General features: G+C 47.6%; 1 protein-coding gene and 1 long non-coding RNA gene across 4 annotated transcripts in view; one reads left to right on the top strand and one right to left on the bottom strand.

Annotated features, from left to right (window-relative positions):
* LOC142827854 (uncharacterized) overlaps positions 1-9,099 on the bottom strand; it is a 45,121-nt gene extending 36,022 nt beyond the window's left edge. Inside the window, exons 1-3 of one of the 3 annotated variants that reach the window (XR_012902629.2) lie at positions 8,890-9,099; positions 6,161-6,277; positions 5,684-6,064 (exon numbers count right to left, since the gene is read on the bottom strand). This is a non-coding gene — a long non-coding RNA (uncharacterized LOC142827854). Of the gene's footprint in view, positions 1-5,683; positions 6,065-6,160; positions 7,085-8,889 lie in introns of those variants that run through there. The other 2 variants (XR_012902628.2, XR_012902626.2) reach the window with 2 other exon arrangements.
* A 32-nt stretch (positions 9,100-9,131) lies between these two features.
* Positions 9,132-15,414, top strand: part of REV3L (REV3 like, DNA directed polymerase zeta catalytic subunit) — a 222,329-nt gene continuing 216,046 nt past the window's right edge. The window contains exon 1 of the mRNA XM_075923987.2: positions 9,132-9,568. Within this exon, the coding sequence (XP_075780102.1) occupies positions 9,430-9,568 (139 nt within the window). The 5' untranslated portion in view covers positions 9,132-9,429. The remainder of the gene's footprint in view (positions 9,569-15,414) is intronic.

Here is a 15,414-nt window from a genome sequence, read left to right as displayed (position 1 = left end):
CGCCCAGCAGGTTTAAAATCCCGGGCCGTGACGTTACGTCACGTCCGGGCGTCTCCCCACCCACAGGTTTGAGCACGCTGTGCAGGGCAGCTGCAGCCAGCAAGGGGGAGCTCAGAGAAGGTTGTGCACGGCAGGGACAAGGATGGGGGGGAGAGAGGCTCTGGGGCCGGGGTGGGAGGATGCGCGGGCGGGGGAGAGGGGTCGGGACCTGCTCCAGCTCCAAATATTGCTGGAGCATGGGCACCACAAGCCCATACAACTCGCCGCCCATGTCTCTGCTGGCTAGCCGGCTCTCTCTCTCTTTTTCAGAGGGGGCGGGGGAGTGCCGGCTCCTTGCAGAACCCCTCATTTTGCTCCACGGAATCCCAGGGTTCCAATTGGGAAACACTGATCTACAGGTTTAGCCTCTCCAGTCCAGCACTCTCAGGACCTGACAAGTGCCGAACCAGAGAATTTGTCAGACCATGGGAGGTCAATATTATCTAGCAGCATTACCAACAGTTCCATTGCTTTCTATGTTCTTACAAGACATAGAGGCCACGGCTACACTGTAGCCTTCTTGTGGAAAAGCTTATGCAAATGAAGCTTGGCGTGGAATATCGCCACGCTTCATTTGTATAATTAACGAGCAGCCACTTTTGCATAAGAGGCTTTTGCGCAAAAAGGAGCTGTGTAGAACCACTCTTATGCAAGAGCCATTCTCGAGGAAGAACAGCTCTTGCACAAGAGGGAGTTTTTGCGCAAAAAGGAGCAGTCTACACAGCTCCTTTTTGCGCAAAAGCAACTGCTCATTAATTATGCAAATGAAGCGTGGCGATATTCCATTCCGAACTTCATTTGCATAGGCTTTTCCGTAAGAAGGCTACAGTGTAAATCAGAACTAAATATCCGCACAGAACACTGAGAACCAAGACTAGTGGCTGTAAACAAACTTTATGGGATCATGGGAAACTTGGCCACATTCATGAGAAGTGGACATCCAGCTAACTAAAATCACGTGGGACCAGAGTAGGGTTGCCAGATGGTTTCAACAAAAATACTGCACACACTTGATAAACAATTGTTGACCAAAAACATATACATGATAGGGGAAGTTTATTGACAACAATCTACATTACATTGTATATTTTACATTAGACTGTGAGGACTTTTTTGATCAAGCTGCCAAATACTCCTAACCTTAAAATAGCACTGTGAGATATGAGAAAGATGAAAGCTAGACAAAGGATAATACTATTGCGAATTGTACGTTTATAAAAGGAAAATATTCAGCACTACTGAGTAGTTGCGTACTGCCTGACTGGTAGACATGCTCATGCAGCGAGTCGGCATAGTAGTGCATAGCACAGGCCTAGAGAGTGAGTGAGAATACTCGCACAAGTCACGTCATAACATGATAATAAAAACACTTACTTAATTAGAAAATACTGGACATTTATATGTCTGGTATTTTCTCAATGTGTTTCCCGGCCACAGAGCTCAAATACTGTGGCTGGGACTGTCTGGTTCAAAACTGGACATCTGGCAACCCTAGACCAGTGCGCTGGACTACAGAGGTTCAACCTGTACTGAGGTTTCAAGAGAGCAAGTAGATCAAAGGGTACTATGAAAACTTTCACGTGTGGAAAAAGGGTTCTCATAGCCACTTAATTTACAGCTGGCTAGAGTGCTTTGCTTGTGATGCACTGAATCAAAGTATAGACAAGAATTTACATGAACCATGTAACAGAGCAGAAAGGGAACAGTTCCATTGGATATGGTTCTGGTATGACCATACCTGGAATTCTGCACTAGATTCTGGGCACTTTACCAGAAATGCCTCTGCAAACTGGAAGGAGTTCAGATAAAAGTTAACAAAAATTATTTGGAGGCTGGAGCAGCTGACGCATGGGGAAATATTAGAAAGCTAAGTAAGTACAGCTTGGCAGAGTGATGACTGAGGATTCACAATACTGTTTCAGAACATTCAGCTGATCTGCAAATACATTTGAAAGATCTAAACACCAAGGAAGAAAAATTATTTAGGGAGGTACAAGGATATATACGTAAGAGTAGTTATGAAAGGGAAAAAATATAGGTTGAATTTCAGGAAAAAAATCTGTTAAGCTTTGGGATGTTCTCCCAAGGAAAATGATGTATGGCTAGGTCTTTTCCATATCCAATATTCTGTGATTCTGAGATTTTGCTCTAACAGTGATTCTCAACCCATAATGGCTCTTTGGAGTCTACAGATTTGATCAGTGTTCCTTTCACTTTGCCTGGTGCAGGAAACCACTAACAGGCACAACTGAACAGACCAGATCAAGTAAGATAATTCCTCATGTTTCCAACAGATCAGGCTGTATGAAGAAAGTGGTGTCTAAAATGTATGCTAACATAATGATTCATATAAACAAGTTTTTTGTAAATTACATATTTTATTATAAAACCAACAATTTACACACAAATACATGTGAATTATAGGCAGAGTCAATAATCAAAGTGCTTGATACTTGTCATTATAAGACCTCCGCCTCCCCCAAATCAATTGCTTACAATTCTGCCAAATATTAACTGTTTGGGTTGAATGTTCCCAGGTTGGATATCTGTCCCAAGCTGATAGCTTCAGATAATATGGTTCAGCCATTCACTAAAATAGTAAAATAATGTTTTTGCCTGTTAAAACAATTCTTAAGACTATGTTGTTGAGAAGTTCTAACACATCCACACTTGGAACAACTGGATTGTACATGCACAATCTTCACAAAGTGATAGAATGTGCTCTATTCTAGGGTTGCAGGGGATGCACAGGATTTCCCTGTAATTGTTCTTCCAGGCTTCCACTACGATGCTGGATTGAGGAACTGAGTGCAGATAGCCTCTCTCTATCCTGTGCACTCACTGCAGTCCTTGCTGGCTCTCAGTCCAGGTCTACATTGGCAGAGAAAATTAATGCAAGATACGCAACTCCATTACTTGAATTGCATAGCTGAAGTCAACATACCTTGCATCAATTTATTTCCCCTGGGGTGGCTCTCATCGACCTCCCTTATTCCTTGAGACAGGAGTACCATGGTCAACAGGGGTGCTTTACTAGACCTGCTGCTCTCCCCAGCCCTTGCTGCCTCTATCAGATAGAGACAGCAAAGGGGGAAGGACTGAAGAGGGGAGTACTTCAAAGTGCCAGCGCCGCACGAAGCCCAGAGTCAGATGCTCTGTGTGGCACTGCAGCTTTGAATGGCATTTCAAAGCAGCAGCACTGCAAAGAGCAGGAGTCAGTGGAGGAGTCCACAGCTGACCCTGGGGTCTGTGTGGCACTGCCGCTTTGAAATGCTATGTGGAGCCCAGGATCAGTGGGGGCTTTGGTGCTTTTGCCTTTGAAGTGTAGCAACAGCCCTAGAGCTGTTGCTACACTTCAAAGGTGGAGGCACCCTATTGACTAATCAAATAGTCGATGCAAAAATTAATTGACTATTCGATTAGTCAATTACCTAATACTTAACATCCTTATTAAAAAAAACGCAAGGTCTTTTTAACTCTTATCTTCAAGATTCTCAATGATCTGGGCCTAGAATACCTAAAAGATCAACTAAAGCTCCAGGATTATGACCAGCTGACAATTTCACTCCATAAGCACAATGAAACTGTCCAGCAAAAGAGTAAGTTTTCATCTGTGCAGGAGAACAAGACATTGGGATGGACTAGCACATACCTATTTTCTGCTCCCAACAAAAGGAACAATTCTTTGACTTTGCCTGCATTGTATAAACACAGTCTATATATAAATTAAAATATATATTAATATACATAAGCCCTGTCACACTTTTCACAGGAAGTATCAGAGGGGAAGCTGTGTTAGTCTGGATCTGCAAAAATACTTCAGGACCAGACTTCAGAGAGAAACTGCTGAGCTGCAGTTCATCTGCAACTTTGACACCATCAGCTCAGGATTAAACAGAGACTGTGAATGGCTAGTCAATTACAAAAGCAGTTTCTCCTCTTTTGGCGTTGACACCTCCAGATCAGCTGCTAGAAGTGGGCACCATCCTCCCTGATTTAATTTACCTCGTTATCTCTAGCCTGATTCTTGCCTACATATTTATACCTGCCTCTGGAAACTTCCACTACATGCATCTGACGAAGTGGGTCTTTGCCCACAAAAGCTTATGCTTGAATACATCTGTTAGTCTATAAAGGTGCTACAGGACTCCTTGTTGCTTTTCACAGGAAGATGATTGGAAAAAAGAACCACACATAGAAGATAATGAGGATTTGTGGGGCACCTTACAGAATCACCAGGAATGAAAGGAACTTAAATTTCTTACAGGTACTGTCCTAGTGCAACCCAGGTCCCTGTCAAATTTTTAAATAGCTCCTTGCAGGCTTTTGCTGCAACTCGGCCAGTTCTTGCCAGAGCTGTGCACTGGGGTGCACCTCCTTACCTTCACCTCTGCGACTAACAGATTTACTTGGGCATAAACTTTTATGGGCAAAAACCCATTTCGTCAGATACATTGAAGTGGGTTTTTGCCCACAGAAGTTTATGCCCAAATAAATCTGTTAGGCTACGTTTACACTGGTAGCTTCTTGCACAAGAACTCTTTTGTGGAAGAGTTCTTGTTCAAAAACTCTTCCAGAAGAGAGCGTCTACACTGGCATGTGCTTTTGCACAAGAGATGTGCTTTTGCGCAAGAGCATCCATGCCAGTGTAGATGCTCTCTTGCGCAAGAAAGCTCTGATGGCCATTTTAACCATAGAGTTTTCTTGCGCAAGAAATTCATGTTGCCTGTCTACACTGGCCTCTTGCGCAAGAACAGTTGCGCAAAAGGGCTTATTCCTGAGTGGGAGCATCAGAGTTCTGGCGCAAGAAGCCCTGATTTCATACATTAGAACGTCAGTTTACTTGAGCAAGAACACGCGTACAGTGTAGACAGGTAGCAAGTTTTTGCATAAGAGCGGCCACTTTTGCGCAAGATCGCGCCAGTGTAGACGCAGCCTCAATGTTTAAGATGCCATAGAACTCCTCATTGATTCTGCAGATACAGACTTAATATGGCCTCCCTCTGATACTTGTTAATATAGATGATAAAAGCTATGTAATTATTACTGACTTGTCTTTTTTGCTTGCCTAATATTCTGAAGATTTTCTTCTATCATCTACCACCAGTGATGCCTGTCTCAACTATATAACATGCACTTAATCACTTTAACTTACTCAAAGTTTTTTCATCAAGGACTCATTTTAACTCACTCAGTCCCTACACATTGGTGTCATTATTCTGTTGGCTATAATGTATGCATACATGCTATACAAGGCTTAAAATATATGCATTAATGTATAATAATTTGTTTCCCTCTAGTTTAATATATCAGGTTCCCTCATTCCAAATCAGCTTTTAAATAAAAGGAGAAATTGTTACACACCCACATTTTAATAGTAGTTGTTCTTTCCCCCCCATTTTGGGTGATATTTTTATGAATATTATGTGCTTTGAACATCTCTAGTTCATTACCCTCTGTGGTCTGGATGACCATTTATCATGGGCATGGCCAACTTTCCCACAGTCCCATAAAGTTTGTTTACAGCCACAAGACCTGGCTCTCAGTGTTCTGTGCTATTATTTAGCTCTAATTTATCCCTAAATGGCTTGTAAGAGCCCAGTAAGAAGTGGAAGTGTTGATAATGCTGCTAGACAATACTGACCTCCCGTGGTTCAACAAATTCGCTGGTACAACACTGGTCAGGCACATTGTTGCTGCGTCTCTCAGAAGTCTCTGAAGCTGGCTCCCTGCATATACCTGCTACCATCTGCCCTTCCATGCTGCTGCCTCTAATACAGAGGCAGCAGCATTGGGGGGGGGGGGGGGGGCAGGGAGAGGAAGGAAGGAGGTGTGTGTGTGTGTGTGGGGGGGTGGGTGTGAGAGAGAGATCCACAGGAGAATGTGAACAGGGAGCCATCTTAAAAGACTGGGCAATGCCCATTTTGCTTGCAAGGTCTGATCAGGGGATGTTCTAAAAGCATGCTTAATTCCACACAAAATTGGCCAGTGGGGAGAAGAGGCAATGGCAGCAGGAACCATTAACCTAGTGGTAAAAAAAAAAAAACTTAAGAGCTGGAAACTGGTTCAACTCTTCCCCCGCCCTGCCCATGCCCTGCCCAAGAAAAGAAAGATTTCCCACCTCCTAGGTAATCAAGTGATCCATCCCCTTGAGACAATGAATATAGAAGCAGCCTGAAAAAATCCATCCAAGATGTGCCAGCTTGAGGGAGGGAAAAGCCTGCTCTTAAGTTTAAATCTAAAACCAAAACATACACATATTCAGTGGCAGTGGACAGCATGGCTGTGTCTAGACTGGCCAGTCGACTATCCAATAAGAACATAAGAACAGCCGTACTGGGTCAGACCAAAGGTCCTTCTAGCCCAGTATCCTGTCTGCCAACAGTGGCCAGCACCGGGTGAGGGTGGACCGAAGACAATAATCAAGCGATTTGTCTCCTGCCATCTCTCTCCAGCCTCTGACAAACAGAGGCCAAGGACACCATTTTATCTCCTGGCTAATAGCCTTTTATGGACCTAACCTCCATGAAATTATCTAGCTTCTCTTTATAACTTTTTTATTGTAGTCCTAGCCTTCACAGCCTCCTCTGGCAAGGAGTTCCACAGGTTGACTACACACTGTGTGAAGAACTTTCTTTTATTAGTTTTAAACCTGCTACCCATTAATTTCATTTGGTGTCCTCTAGTTCTTCTATTTAAGGAACTAATAAATAACTTTTCTTTATCGGCCCTCTCCACACCACTCATGATTTTATAGACCTCTATCATATCCCTCCTCACTCTCCTCTTTTCTAAACTGAAAAGTCTCAGTCACTTTAACCTCTCCTCATATGGGACCCGTTCCAAACCCCTAATCATTTTAATAAGAATTTGCAAATGCTTATCGAATAGTCAACAGGCTAGTCGACTACTTGCTTCCTCCCCCCTTGCTGCCTTTATCAGAGAGGCAGCAAGGGGGGTGAAAAGAGAGGGGGTGCTTCAAATTGGCAGCACTGTATGAAGCCTCGGGTGAGGGGGGAGTTCCTAGCTGACCCCGGGCTCCATGTGATGCTGCCACTTTGAAATGCTGTGGGGAGCATGGGGCCAGTGGGGGACTGTTGGGAGTCCCCTGCTGGCCCCATGCTCCCTGCAGCACTTTTGCCTTTGAAGTGTAGCAACAGCCCTGGGGCTGGCTGTTGCTACACTTCAAAGGCGGAAGTATCCTTATTGACTAACTGAATAGTCAATGCAAATTGCATTGACTATTCAACTAGCCAAATAATCGAAATTTTACATCTCTATATTTAAAGGGCTAGCAACTCCTGAAACTAGGGATGTTAAATTTTTTTTAATCAAGTAGTTGATGGAAGATTAATCAGAAAGGAGGGTGCTGGCTATCCAGCTAAGCCTCTCCCTTTGAAATGTACCAGAATGGCCAGGGCTCCGGAACATTTCAAAGGGAGAGGTGCAGCAGTAGGAACATCTTTGCCCCCCACGGAGACAGTGCACTGGCTCCTACTCCCCCCACCTTGCTGCCTCTCTTTGATAGAGGCAGCAAGTGTGTGTGGGGGGGGGGGAAGGGGGGACAGAAAGATGATGTGTAGACGACTAGTCACTTTAACTTACATCCCTACTAGGGACAGTGGAGTGTGTGAAGTCTCCTCACCCGCCAGTGGCACATGGCGCTGAACAAGCTGGTGGTTCTCTAAGCACTGTATGCCCCTGGCGGTGGGGCGGGGGGGCTAAGACTTCACATGCTCCTTCAACCCCAGGTCAATCAGGCTGGTGAAGTACCCTGGCACCACCCCTTCCAGGGCAGCCTGTGACCACTTCAGAAATCCCCAAATGTCCCCTATTTCAAAAGTTACTGCCCACTTAGTTTAGATACTGTATTTACATCTGATTTCATAGAATTCCTTTATCTTTCAGTCGAAGCATATACGAGACAAAAATATGTCTATGAAACACACCCTTTTTACACAAGGATCTTCCCGGTGTTCCTTCTGATTTTTCCTATCTGGAATAATTTCTTATGTGCATCACCAGTAGAAACAAAACACCTAGCTCTGCCAATCAACTGGGCAGCATCTAAATCTGAGTGGCCACACAAGTGCACAGCTTACAGAGCACACTGATCTGGAGGGCTGTCTACTCATGTGGTATTTGGCTGTGGCTGAGATTTACGTTAAAACCCCCCAGCTCGTTAACACCCTTCCCATGTCTAGCTCAGGAACCAGAAAGCAGATACAGGAGCCCTAACTTCATTAAGGAAAACAGACTCGTGATTTTTAAGCCAATCTCACGACTGTGGTGCCCCCCCCCCCCCCCGCGGGTTAGCAGCCTCTCCTGCTCTCTCCCGCCGAGGAAGACGGCTCCCTGGGACTGGTCGCCGCCCTAGGAGAGGCCCCGGTTGGACCAGGGAGGGGGGCGCGGGGCAAAGGGAGCCCACCCCCAAGCGTCCCCCCGCATCGCGCGGTGCCTGAGCGCCGCTCTCCCGGCTGCAGCGGGCTGCTGTAAAGGCGGCGGCGCGCACGAAGCGGGCAGTGGGGCGGGGAATGCTGCAGCCGGCAAGGGCGGCGCCGAAGCCCAGCCCCTGTCGCTCCTCTGCAGCGTGCAGCAGCCGCACCACAGCCCCTCCCTGCCGCCAGCGGCACGTTCCGCCGCCGCCGCCGCCCTTTTATAGGCAGAGAATTGTGCTCGCCCCCCTCCCCCATTCCGTCGCCTGCGGGCCGCGCGCAGCGACCGTTACAGCCAAAGGGGGCGCACGCGACGGCTGAAACGTTACCTGAGAACTCCCGCTCCCCCTCCCCAGTCTCGTGCGTGACAGCGGCACGAGACTTCCCCTTCCCCCAGCAGCGGGCGGCTACTCACCTTCCCGCAGCCAGACGCCTCAGACTCCAAAATGGCGGCCCGCCCCAACCTAACCCAATCCTAGCCCGGGAGTCCCCAGCCCGATCCATGACTCGGCGCTCCGAAGCCTCGCCTAGGCGCTAGGATCGATTGTCGAGAAAGCGATCCTGCACGGCTTCCATTCCACTGCCCAGGGAGCGGAAAAAATACCACCCTGTACTGAAGCGCAGAAGGGGAGAAACGCATTCCCCCCGCCCGCCCCCATCTCCCCCCCCCCCGGTGGTTGCGTCCGTGACATCATCATCATGGCAACAACAGCTGGAGCTGAGGAGCCGCCGCCGCCAAGGCATCCGCGCTGCCGAGGGAAGGGGCTGCTGTGCCCATGAGGCGCTCGCGGCCGGCCAGGCTCTAGAGCCAGCTTGGGCTGCTCCGTGCGCGCGTGTGTCCGTGTGCGCGCGGGCCGGCGGGGAGGGGGCTGCGCGCGCGGCGGTGGCGGCGGCGGGGGAGCCGTGTGGGCTCCGCGCTCGCTCAGTGCGTGGGTCGCTGTGGACGGCGGCGAACATGTTCTCAGTGAGGCTCGTGACCGCCGACTACTATATGGGCAGCCCGCTGCCCGGCCTGGACCCCGGCCAGTCCCGCTTCAGAGAGGCCCCGGCCAAGAAGGTGCCTGTGGTGAGAGTCTTCGGCGCCACCCCGGCAGGTAAGGGACGCTCGCCGCCTCTGCGGGGCCCCGCGGGCGCTAGGCCCGGGGACCAGCCCGCCACAGGGCTCGCTTTGTGATTCAGCCGCGGCGTGCGCCTCACCTGCCGCCGTCGCCGGCCTCGTCCCTCCCCCCACCCCCGCCCGGACCTCGCGGGAGCTGCGCCGGGTGATACCTGTCTGGAGCCGGCGGGGACCGCAGGGTCACCGTAGCCCGCGGCGCCTATGCGGCTCCCTCCAGGCTCCCGGAGCGGGGGCGGGGGGCGCTAAGAGCAGGATCTCGGGGTCTGCAGGTGCGAGGATGAGCAGGGAGGCTGGTGCCCAGGGGGAGCTGGAAATCGTTGCGTTCGCGCCGCTCACAGGGGAAGCTGCTCCCACACAGGCTCGCGGTGCGTGAATCACAACTAAGCACAGCTGTAAAAACACAGTGGGGTCTGCTCTGCTCCGGATAGAGATTTGTACGTAGCCCAGGCCGCCGTGCGGTGCTGGGGTTTGTGTCTTTAAAGAAAGAGACGCAGTTTTGGTGTGTGAATGGATAGGAGAAGAAAAATCATGCCTATCTTTGAGGAGGTGAATAGTGAATTAATTTATCAATGCTGTATCTTTAAAGTGCTCCCTAATACAGAGTCCCATACGTGAGACTTCTGCAACACTTGTGAAGTGGCTCTTTTTATGTCGCTGTTACGCTAGTATATTGTAAATTGCTCAGACCAATAGGCAATTGTGCTGCACTGCAGAAGGGAACGGCGTAACAACTAGCCACATGTTGGCCTCTGCGACTTCCTAATGCTACATCACATTCATTCTTTTTTGGTATTCAGCTATACTTATCATCACTGTATTTAATAGCCTGACAATTCCCAAGTACATCCTGCAAATAACATTCTCCTTACCCATATATTTTTTTTAAATATGGGTTCTCTTTATTGCAAGTTTTCAGTCCACAGTCATGATGAAAAAGGGTCTCCTGTCCATCAGTTGTTACAAACATTAGAGTATCTGTTCTCTAACTGTGGGTTGGGACCCCAAAGGTGGGTATTGACTCCATTTTAATGGGGTTGCTGGGGTTAGTTTAGACTTGCTGGTGCATGGGGTCAAAGTTGAAGCCTGAATCCCAGGACTGGTGCCAAAGTCGAAGGGCCTCAGCCTTAGGCAAAAGGGCTCAGGTTATAGGTCCTCGCCTGGGGCAGAAGGTCTCCACCTTCAGCTTTAGCTCCCCACCCAAAACAGTGGGGCTTGGGCTTTGCCTTTGCCTTCCCCCTCCAAGGCAGCTGGATTCAGTTTTCCATCTCCCCTCCTGGGGTTATATAATAATTTTTGTTGTCAGAATGGGATTGCAGTGGAATGGAGTTTCAGAACCCCTATCTTAGAGAATATTGAAATAGATGTTTGTGTTGTATGATGCTGATCTTGGAAATTAATGCATTTATGCGTTTTACAGATTTGTGTGCTATAGGCAGAGTTTTTAATGTACACTTTTATCATTAGGGAGGGGAGAAACTGCAGTAAAAGTGTATTTATTAGGCGTCTCCTACTACTAGTAGGCTGTGTCTACATTGGCAAGATTTTGCGCAAAATCTTGCCGCCTGTCTACACTGGCCGCGAGTATTTGCGCAAGAACACTGATCTTTTACTGTATGAAATCAGTGCTTCTTGCGCAAATACTCTGACGCTCCCGCTCAGGGATAAGTCCTCTTGCGCAAGTGTTCTTGCGCAAGAGGCCAGTGTAGACAGGTAACACCAATTTCTTACGCAAGAAAGCCCGATGGCTAAAATGGCCATCGGAGCTTTCTTCCACAAGAGAGTTTCTATACTGGCACAGATGTGTTTGTGCAAAAGCAAATCTTTTGCGCAAAGGCACATGCCAGTATAGACACTCTCTTGCGCAAATACTTTTAACGGGAAAAACTTTTCCGTTAAAAGTATTTGTGCAAAATCATGCCAGTGTAGATGCAGCCGTATAATATAGACATTTTTATTCATATTTGAAACTCCAGTGTTCTCTTTTCTGAATCATCTTCAGGTTCAGAGGATGGTAAGGTAATTGCACCAGTTTGCATCTGCTTCATCTAAAACTCAAAACTATCAAGTAGATAGCATATTATACAGGATTTAAATCCATACTAACTAGTTAAACTATAGGTTTAATTGGTTAACTGCCTACAGTGTGGTGGGCCTGGCAGGGGCTTCTCTGGCCAGGCTGGGCTGAAGCCGTATCTCCCCCCTGCCCCCATGGTATCCTGCAGGCAGGGGCTGCTTTGGCTGGGCCTGGCCTCTTGTTAATTCTTTACCCCAGTAAGCATGCTGGTAAAGCTGTGCTTACTCAGTAACCAATTAAACCTTTACATCCTCAGTAGATAGGTTAATGCGCAAAACAGCTGATATAATATAGCAACACCTCTTCGGTTGTAATATGCTTTTTGCATACATTCAGTGCTGCTTATTTTTTGCCATCATAAAATCTGTTAAATACCATAAATTTCAATAGTTTTCAAATGACATTTGATAGAGGGAATAGTATTTGAGAAAATAATTATGTAATCCTATGAGTAATTGTTTCATTATTCATAAATTTAGAGCCTGAGGTTATCTGGAAGTAACAGATTATTTTTTTAAATGCTTGAAAGAAGACTGATAGAGTTTCTTTGCATATCCTCAGCATCTTCTTAATCAGGAGTATGGCATGTAAAGTAAACAGTAGAACAGGGCTACTCAACTTTGGAAGCCCTGGGGGTCACAATGATACCCACAGCACATGCTGAGGGCCGCAGCAAGAGTGGTTGCAAATATATGCGAATAGCTTCTTTGATACTGACAAGTATGAATACAAAGATTAAGGCAAGACCACACAATACGCAGGCCCCATTTAAGTCAGTGCGTTTTATTAATATCAGCAGATCTATTTACCCAATTTCCACCCATATGACAGCACTTTTAATAAGCAATGACAGTTCAGCAATTTAACTACTAAAACGCATATCATCAGAAGACCATTATATTGGTTACTACCCCAGCCCTTGCACAGACCTTTCTCACTGTGGCCTCACTGTCTGGCTCCGCCGCTGCCTTGCTGTCTCGCTGCCCAGTTCTTCGACTGCCTTGCCATGTGCCTCTTGCTGCCCCCAGCAGCTTCTGAGCATCGGCCGACGTGGCCTGGCTCGGAGAGGCACTGTCGCTGTGCCAGATATGGCAGACATGCTTTGCTGCTGCCTTTTGCCACCCCACTCCTCTGACTGGCCAGCAGCTTTCACACATGCTCAGATGTGGTTCTGCTTGCGGAGAGGCGTTGCTGCTGTGGCTGATGCGGAAGGTGTGCTCTGCTGCACCTTTTGCTGTTCCTTCCCCCCGTCGGTCGGCAGCTCCCATGCATGTGCAGACATGGCTTGTGTCAGTGCTGCGCTGTGTGGCTCTGCTCGCGGGGAGGCGCTACCGCTGTGGCAGACGTGCTCTGCCCCCACCTCTTGCCCTCTTCTCCCTCCTCTTCTCCCCCCTCTACTTTCTCCGGCCAGCAGCTCCTGTGCATGCAGCCTGGCTCAAAGCTGTGTGGCTCGGCTCAGTGCTGCTGTGGGAGCCCCAGAAATAAGGCAGGCAGGCAGCCCGGGAAGTGGTTCAAAGGGCTGCAGGCCACATGCAAAAGGGGCCGTGAGCTGCATGTGGCCCACGGGCTGCGTGTTGAGTAGCTCTGCAGTAGAGTATTTCATTTTGTCCAATGACTCAGAGCATACTGGGAAGTCCTTTTGCTTCCCTGACGTAAACTTTGCTAAGTATTTGCATAGCAGAACTGTTTCTAATTCAGCTTGGTTAATGGTGACTTTCTTCTGGCTTATGCAGAGGAAGAGTGCTTTAATTATCTATTATTTTCTTGTTAGTTTTTACCACAAAGAATTAGTAGCTTGTCTTTATTGTTCTTTTCCATTCTTTTAATAATTTTTGCTGGTAAGACTTAAGAAATACTTTTTTGTAGCTCTGCTTGTCTTTAAATGGTAAAAACAGATGGAACTCAGGTTTTTTTTTTTAATTGTGTGGTTGGAAGTATGCAATTCTTAGGACCTCATTCTCAAAGTTAACATGACTTTTTATAGTGAACTCTGCAACTAAAAATGAGATTTTATTTAATCTTTTAGAAATACAGTGACTTTTTTAAACTGGAGAAAATTTGACTTTTAAATAATTGGCTGTATGTGATTTAGAATCAGTAAATAGACTTCTGTTCTGTTGTATATGTAAGGCCCAGTATAAATCATAATTCCATGGAATTTATGGAAACTGAGAAAATTTGACCAATACTGCTATTCCCCCTTACCTTCCCCCAACCAATAGCAGGGAGGTAAAAGAATCCCCCTGGTGCTGTGGTTGCTTATGGGGAGGGAGGGAGTTTAGTGGGACAGTTCTGACCCAGGCCACAACTACTGCTTCATGAGGAATGGGGGGAAAGAGGTGCCACTGACAATGCTGCAATTAGGTGTCTGGGTTAGTCCTTCTCACAGAGGTTCCCACAGACCTATGGCACTGGCTGGTGAAGGCTGAAACTGGGCTCCATCCTCCACACCTTGATTTTGCCCCCACACATAGACACTTGGACAGGACTCCCTCAGACAACTTGTGTTCCAGGCCATGACAACTTTGTGGTGGAGGGTAGATCTGTTTCAGCTCCTTGCATGCTTGGTCTGTGAAGGCTACTGTGGAGCAAGTTGGGGATGCCAATTGACCTGTCAGTACTAGGTATGTTTGATATTGTGTAACTGAATAGTTGTGTAACACCATGAAATTTTAGCAGTTATACAATTATGAAATAGTCCCTGGGGTTGGGGTCAGGAGCCAGTATGCTCCTGCCCCCCTCCTTGGGAAACTCCTGATACCCCACGCTACTTTCTCTGTATCAGAGGCAGCAGCGCAGGGTGGTAGGTGGGAGCAGGTCTGGGAGGGGAACTGGTTTAAAAACCAGCTCCCTATGCAGACCGGCTGCCTGGAAGACCACCAGATGAATGAGGAAGGCATTCTCCATTGCTGCATATTGTTTCGTTCATAAGTTATTTATCACACATTGATCATTTTTGCAAGCCATCATATGCACTATTTTGTGTGTGTTTGTCGGGGAGGATGGCAAATTGGATGTAGAGATAAAAAGTTCATGCCCATAGACACTTTCTGGTAAAAAGTTGTGCCTTTTACGTTCTTTTAAAAATTGATTCCTGGGGCTAAAGTATAGCAACATCATTGCTATGTACATTTAAAGGTTAGATCTTGAGCTCATTATGCTGGGTGGACATAGTAATCTTTTTGAGTCTTGTGTTGGGGTGTACTGGGCTCCTCTCCAGTCATAACTATCCCAGGAATGGAGCAGCGGAGAGGTCCTCCAGGCAGTCTTGAGTGGCTACAGGAGAAACAGCTAACCAGAGAGGCTGCAGGCCGCAGCCTGTGAGGACCCATCAGTCGCATATAGAAGGAGCTGAAAGGGCTAGGATAGTTAAGTCTGCTAACAGGTACCCATGGAACAAAAAGGGGCTCCTGGCTGGCTGCAACGGCAAAGGCAAGTAGTTGCTGGCAGGGACGAGAGATGTGAGGGAATAGTTAGTTTCTGGCTGGCTGGCTGCCAGGACTCACTGAAGACAGGCCCAGGAATGGGATTGTCTGTGGAACTGTTAGCCCCCAGAAGGGTGCTGATCTAGGGTGACCTAGCTGAAGAGCTGGGGTCAGAGGACTAAAGGGCAAGTGAAGAGCCCTGAGGGCGGAAACCATTGTGTGGTGTTGCTCCACGCCAGAGCAGGAACCTTCACATCTAAGCTGGCCAATGAAGGTACTGAGAGGCCCCTGTTGGTCAGACTGAAGACTGGTACCCGGGAAGAG

The sequence above is a fragment of the Pelodiscus sinensis genome, chromosome 3 (assembly GCF_052426305.1).
Source record: "Pelodiscus sinensis isolate ZL-2025 chromosome 3, ASM5242630v1, whole genome shotgun sequence".
Lineage (NCBI taxonomy): Eukaryota > Metazoa > Chordata > Testudines > Trionychidae > Pelodiscus > Pelodiscus sinensis.
The sequence above is the reverse complement of the archived record's forward strand: the minus strand, read 5'-3'. Positions and strand labels throughout refer to the sequence as shown.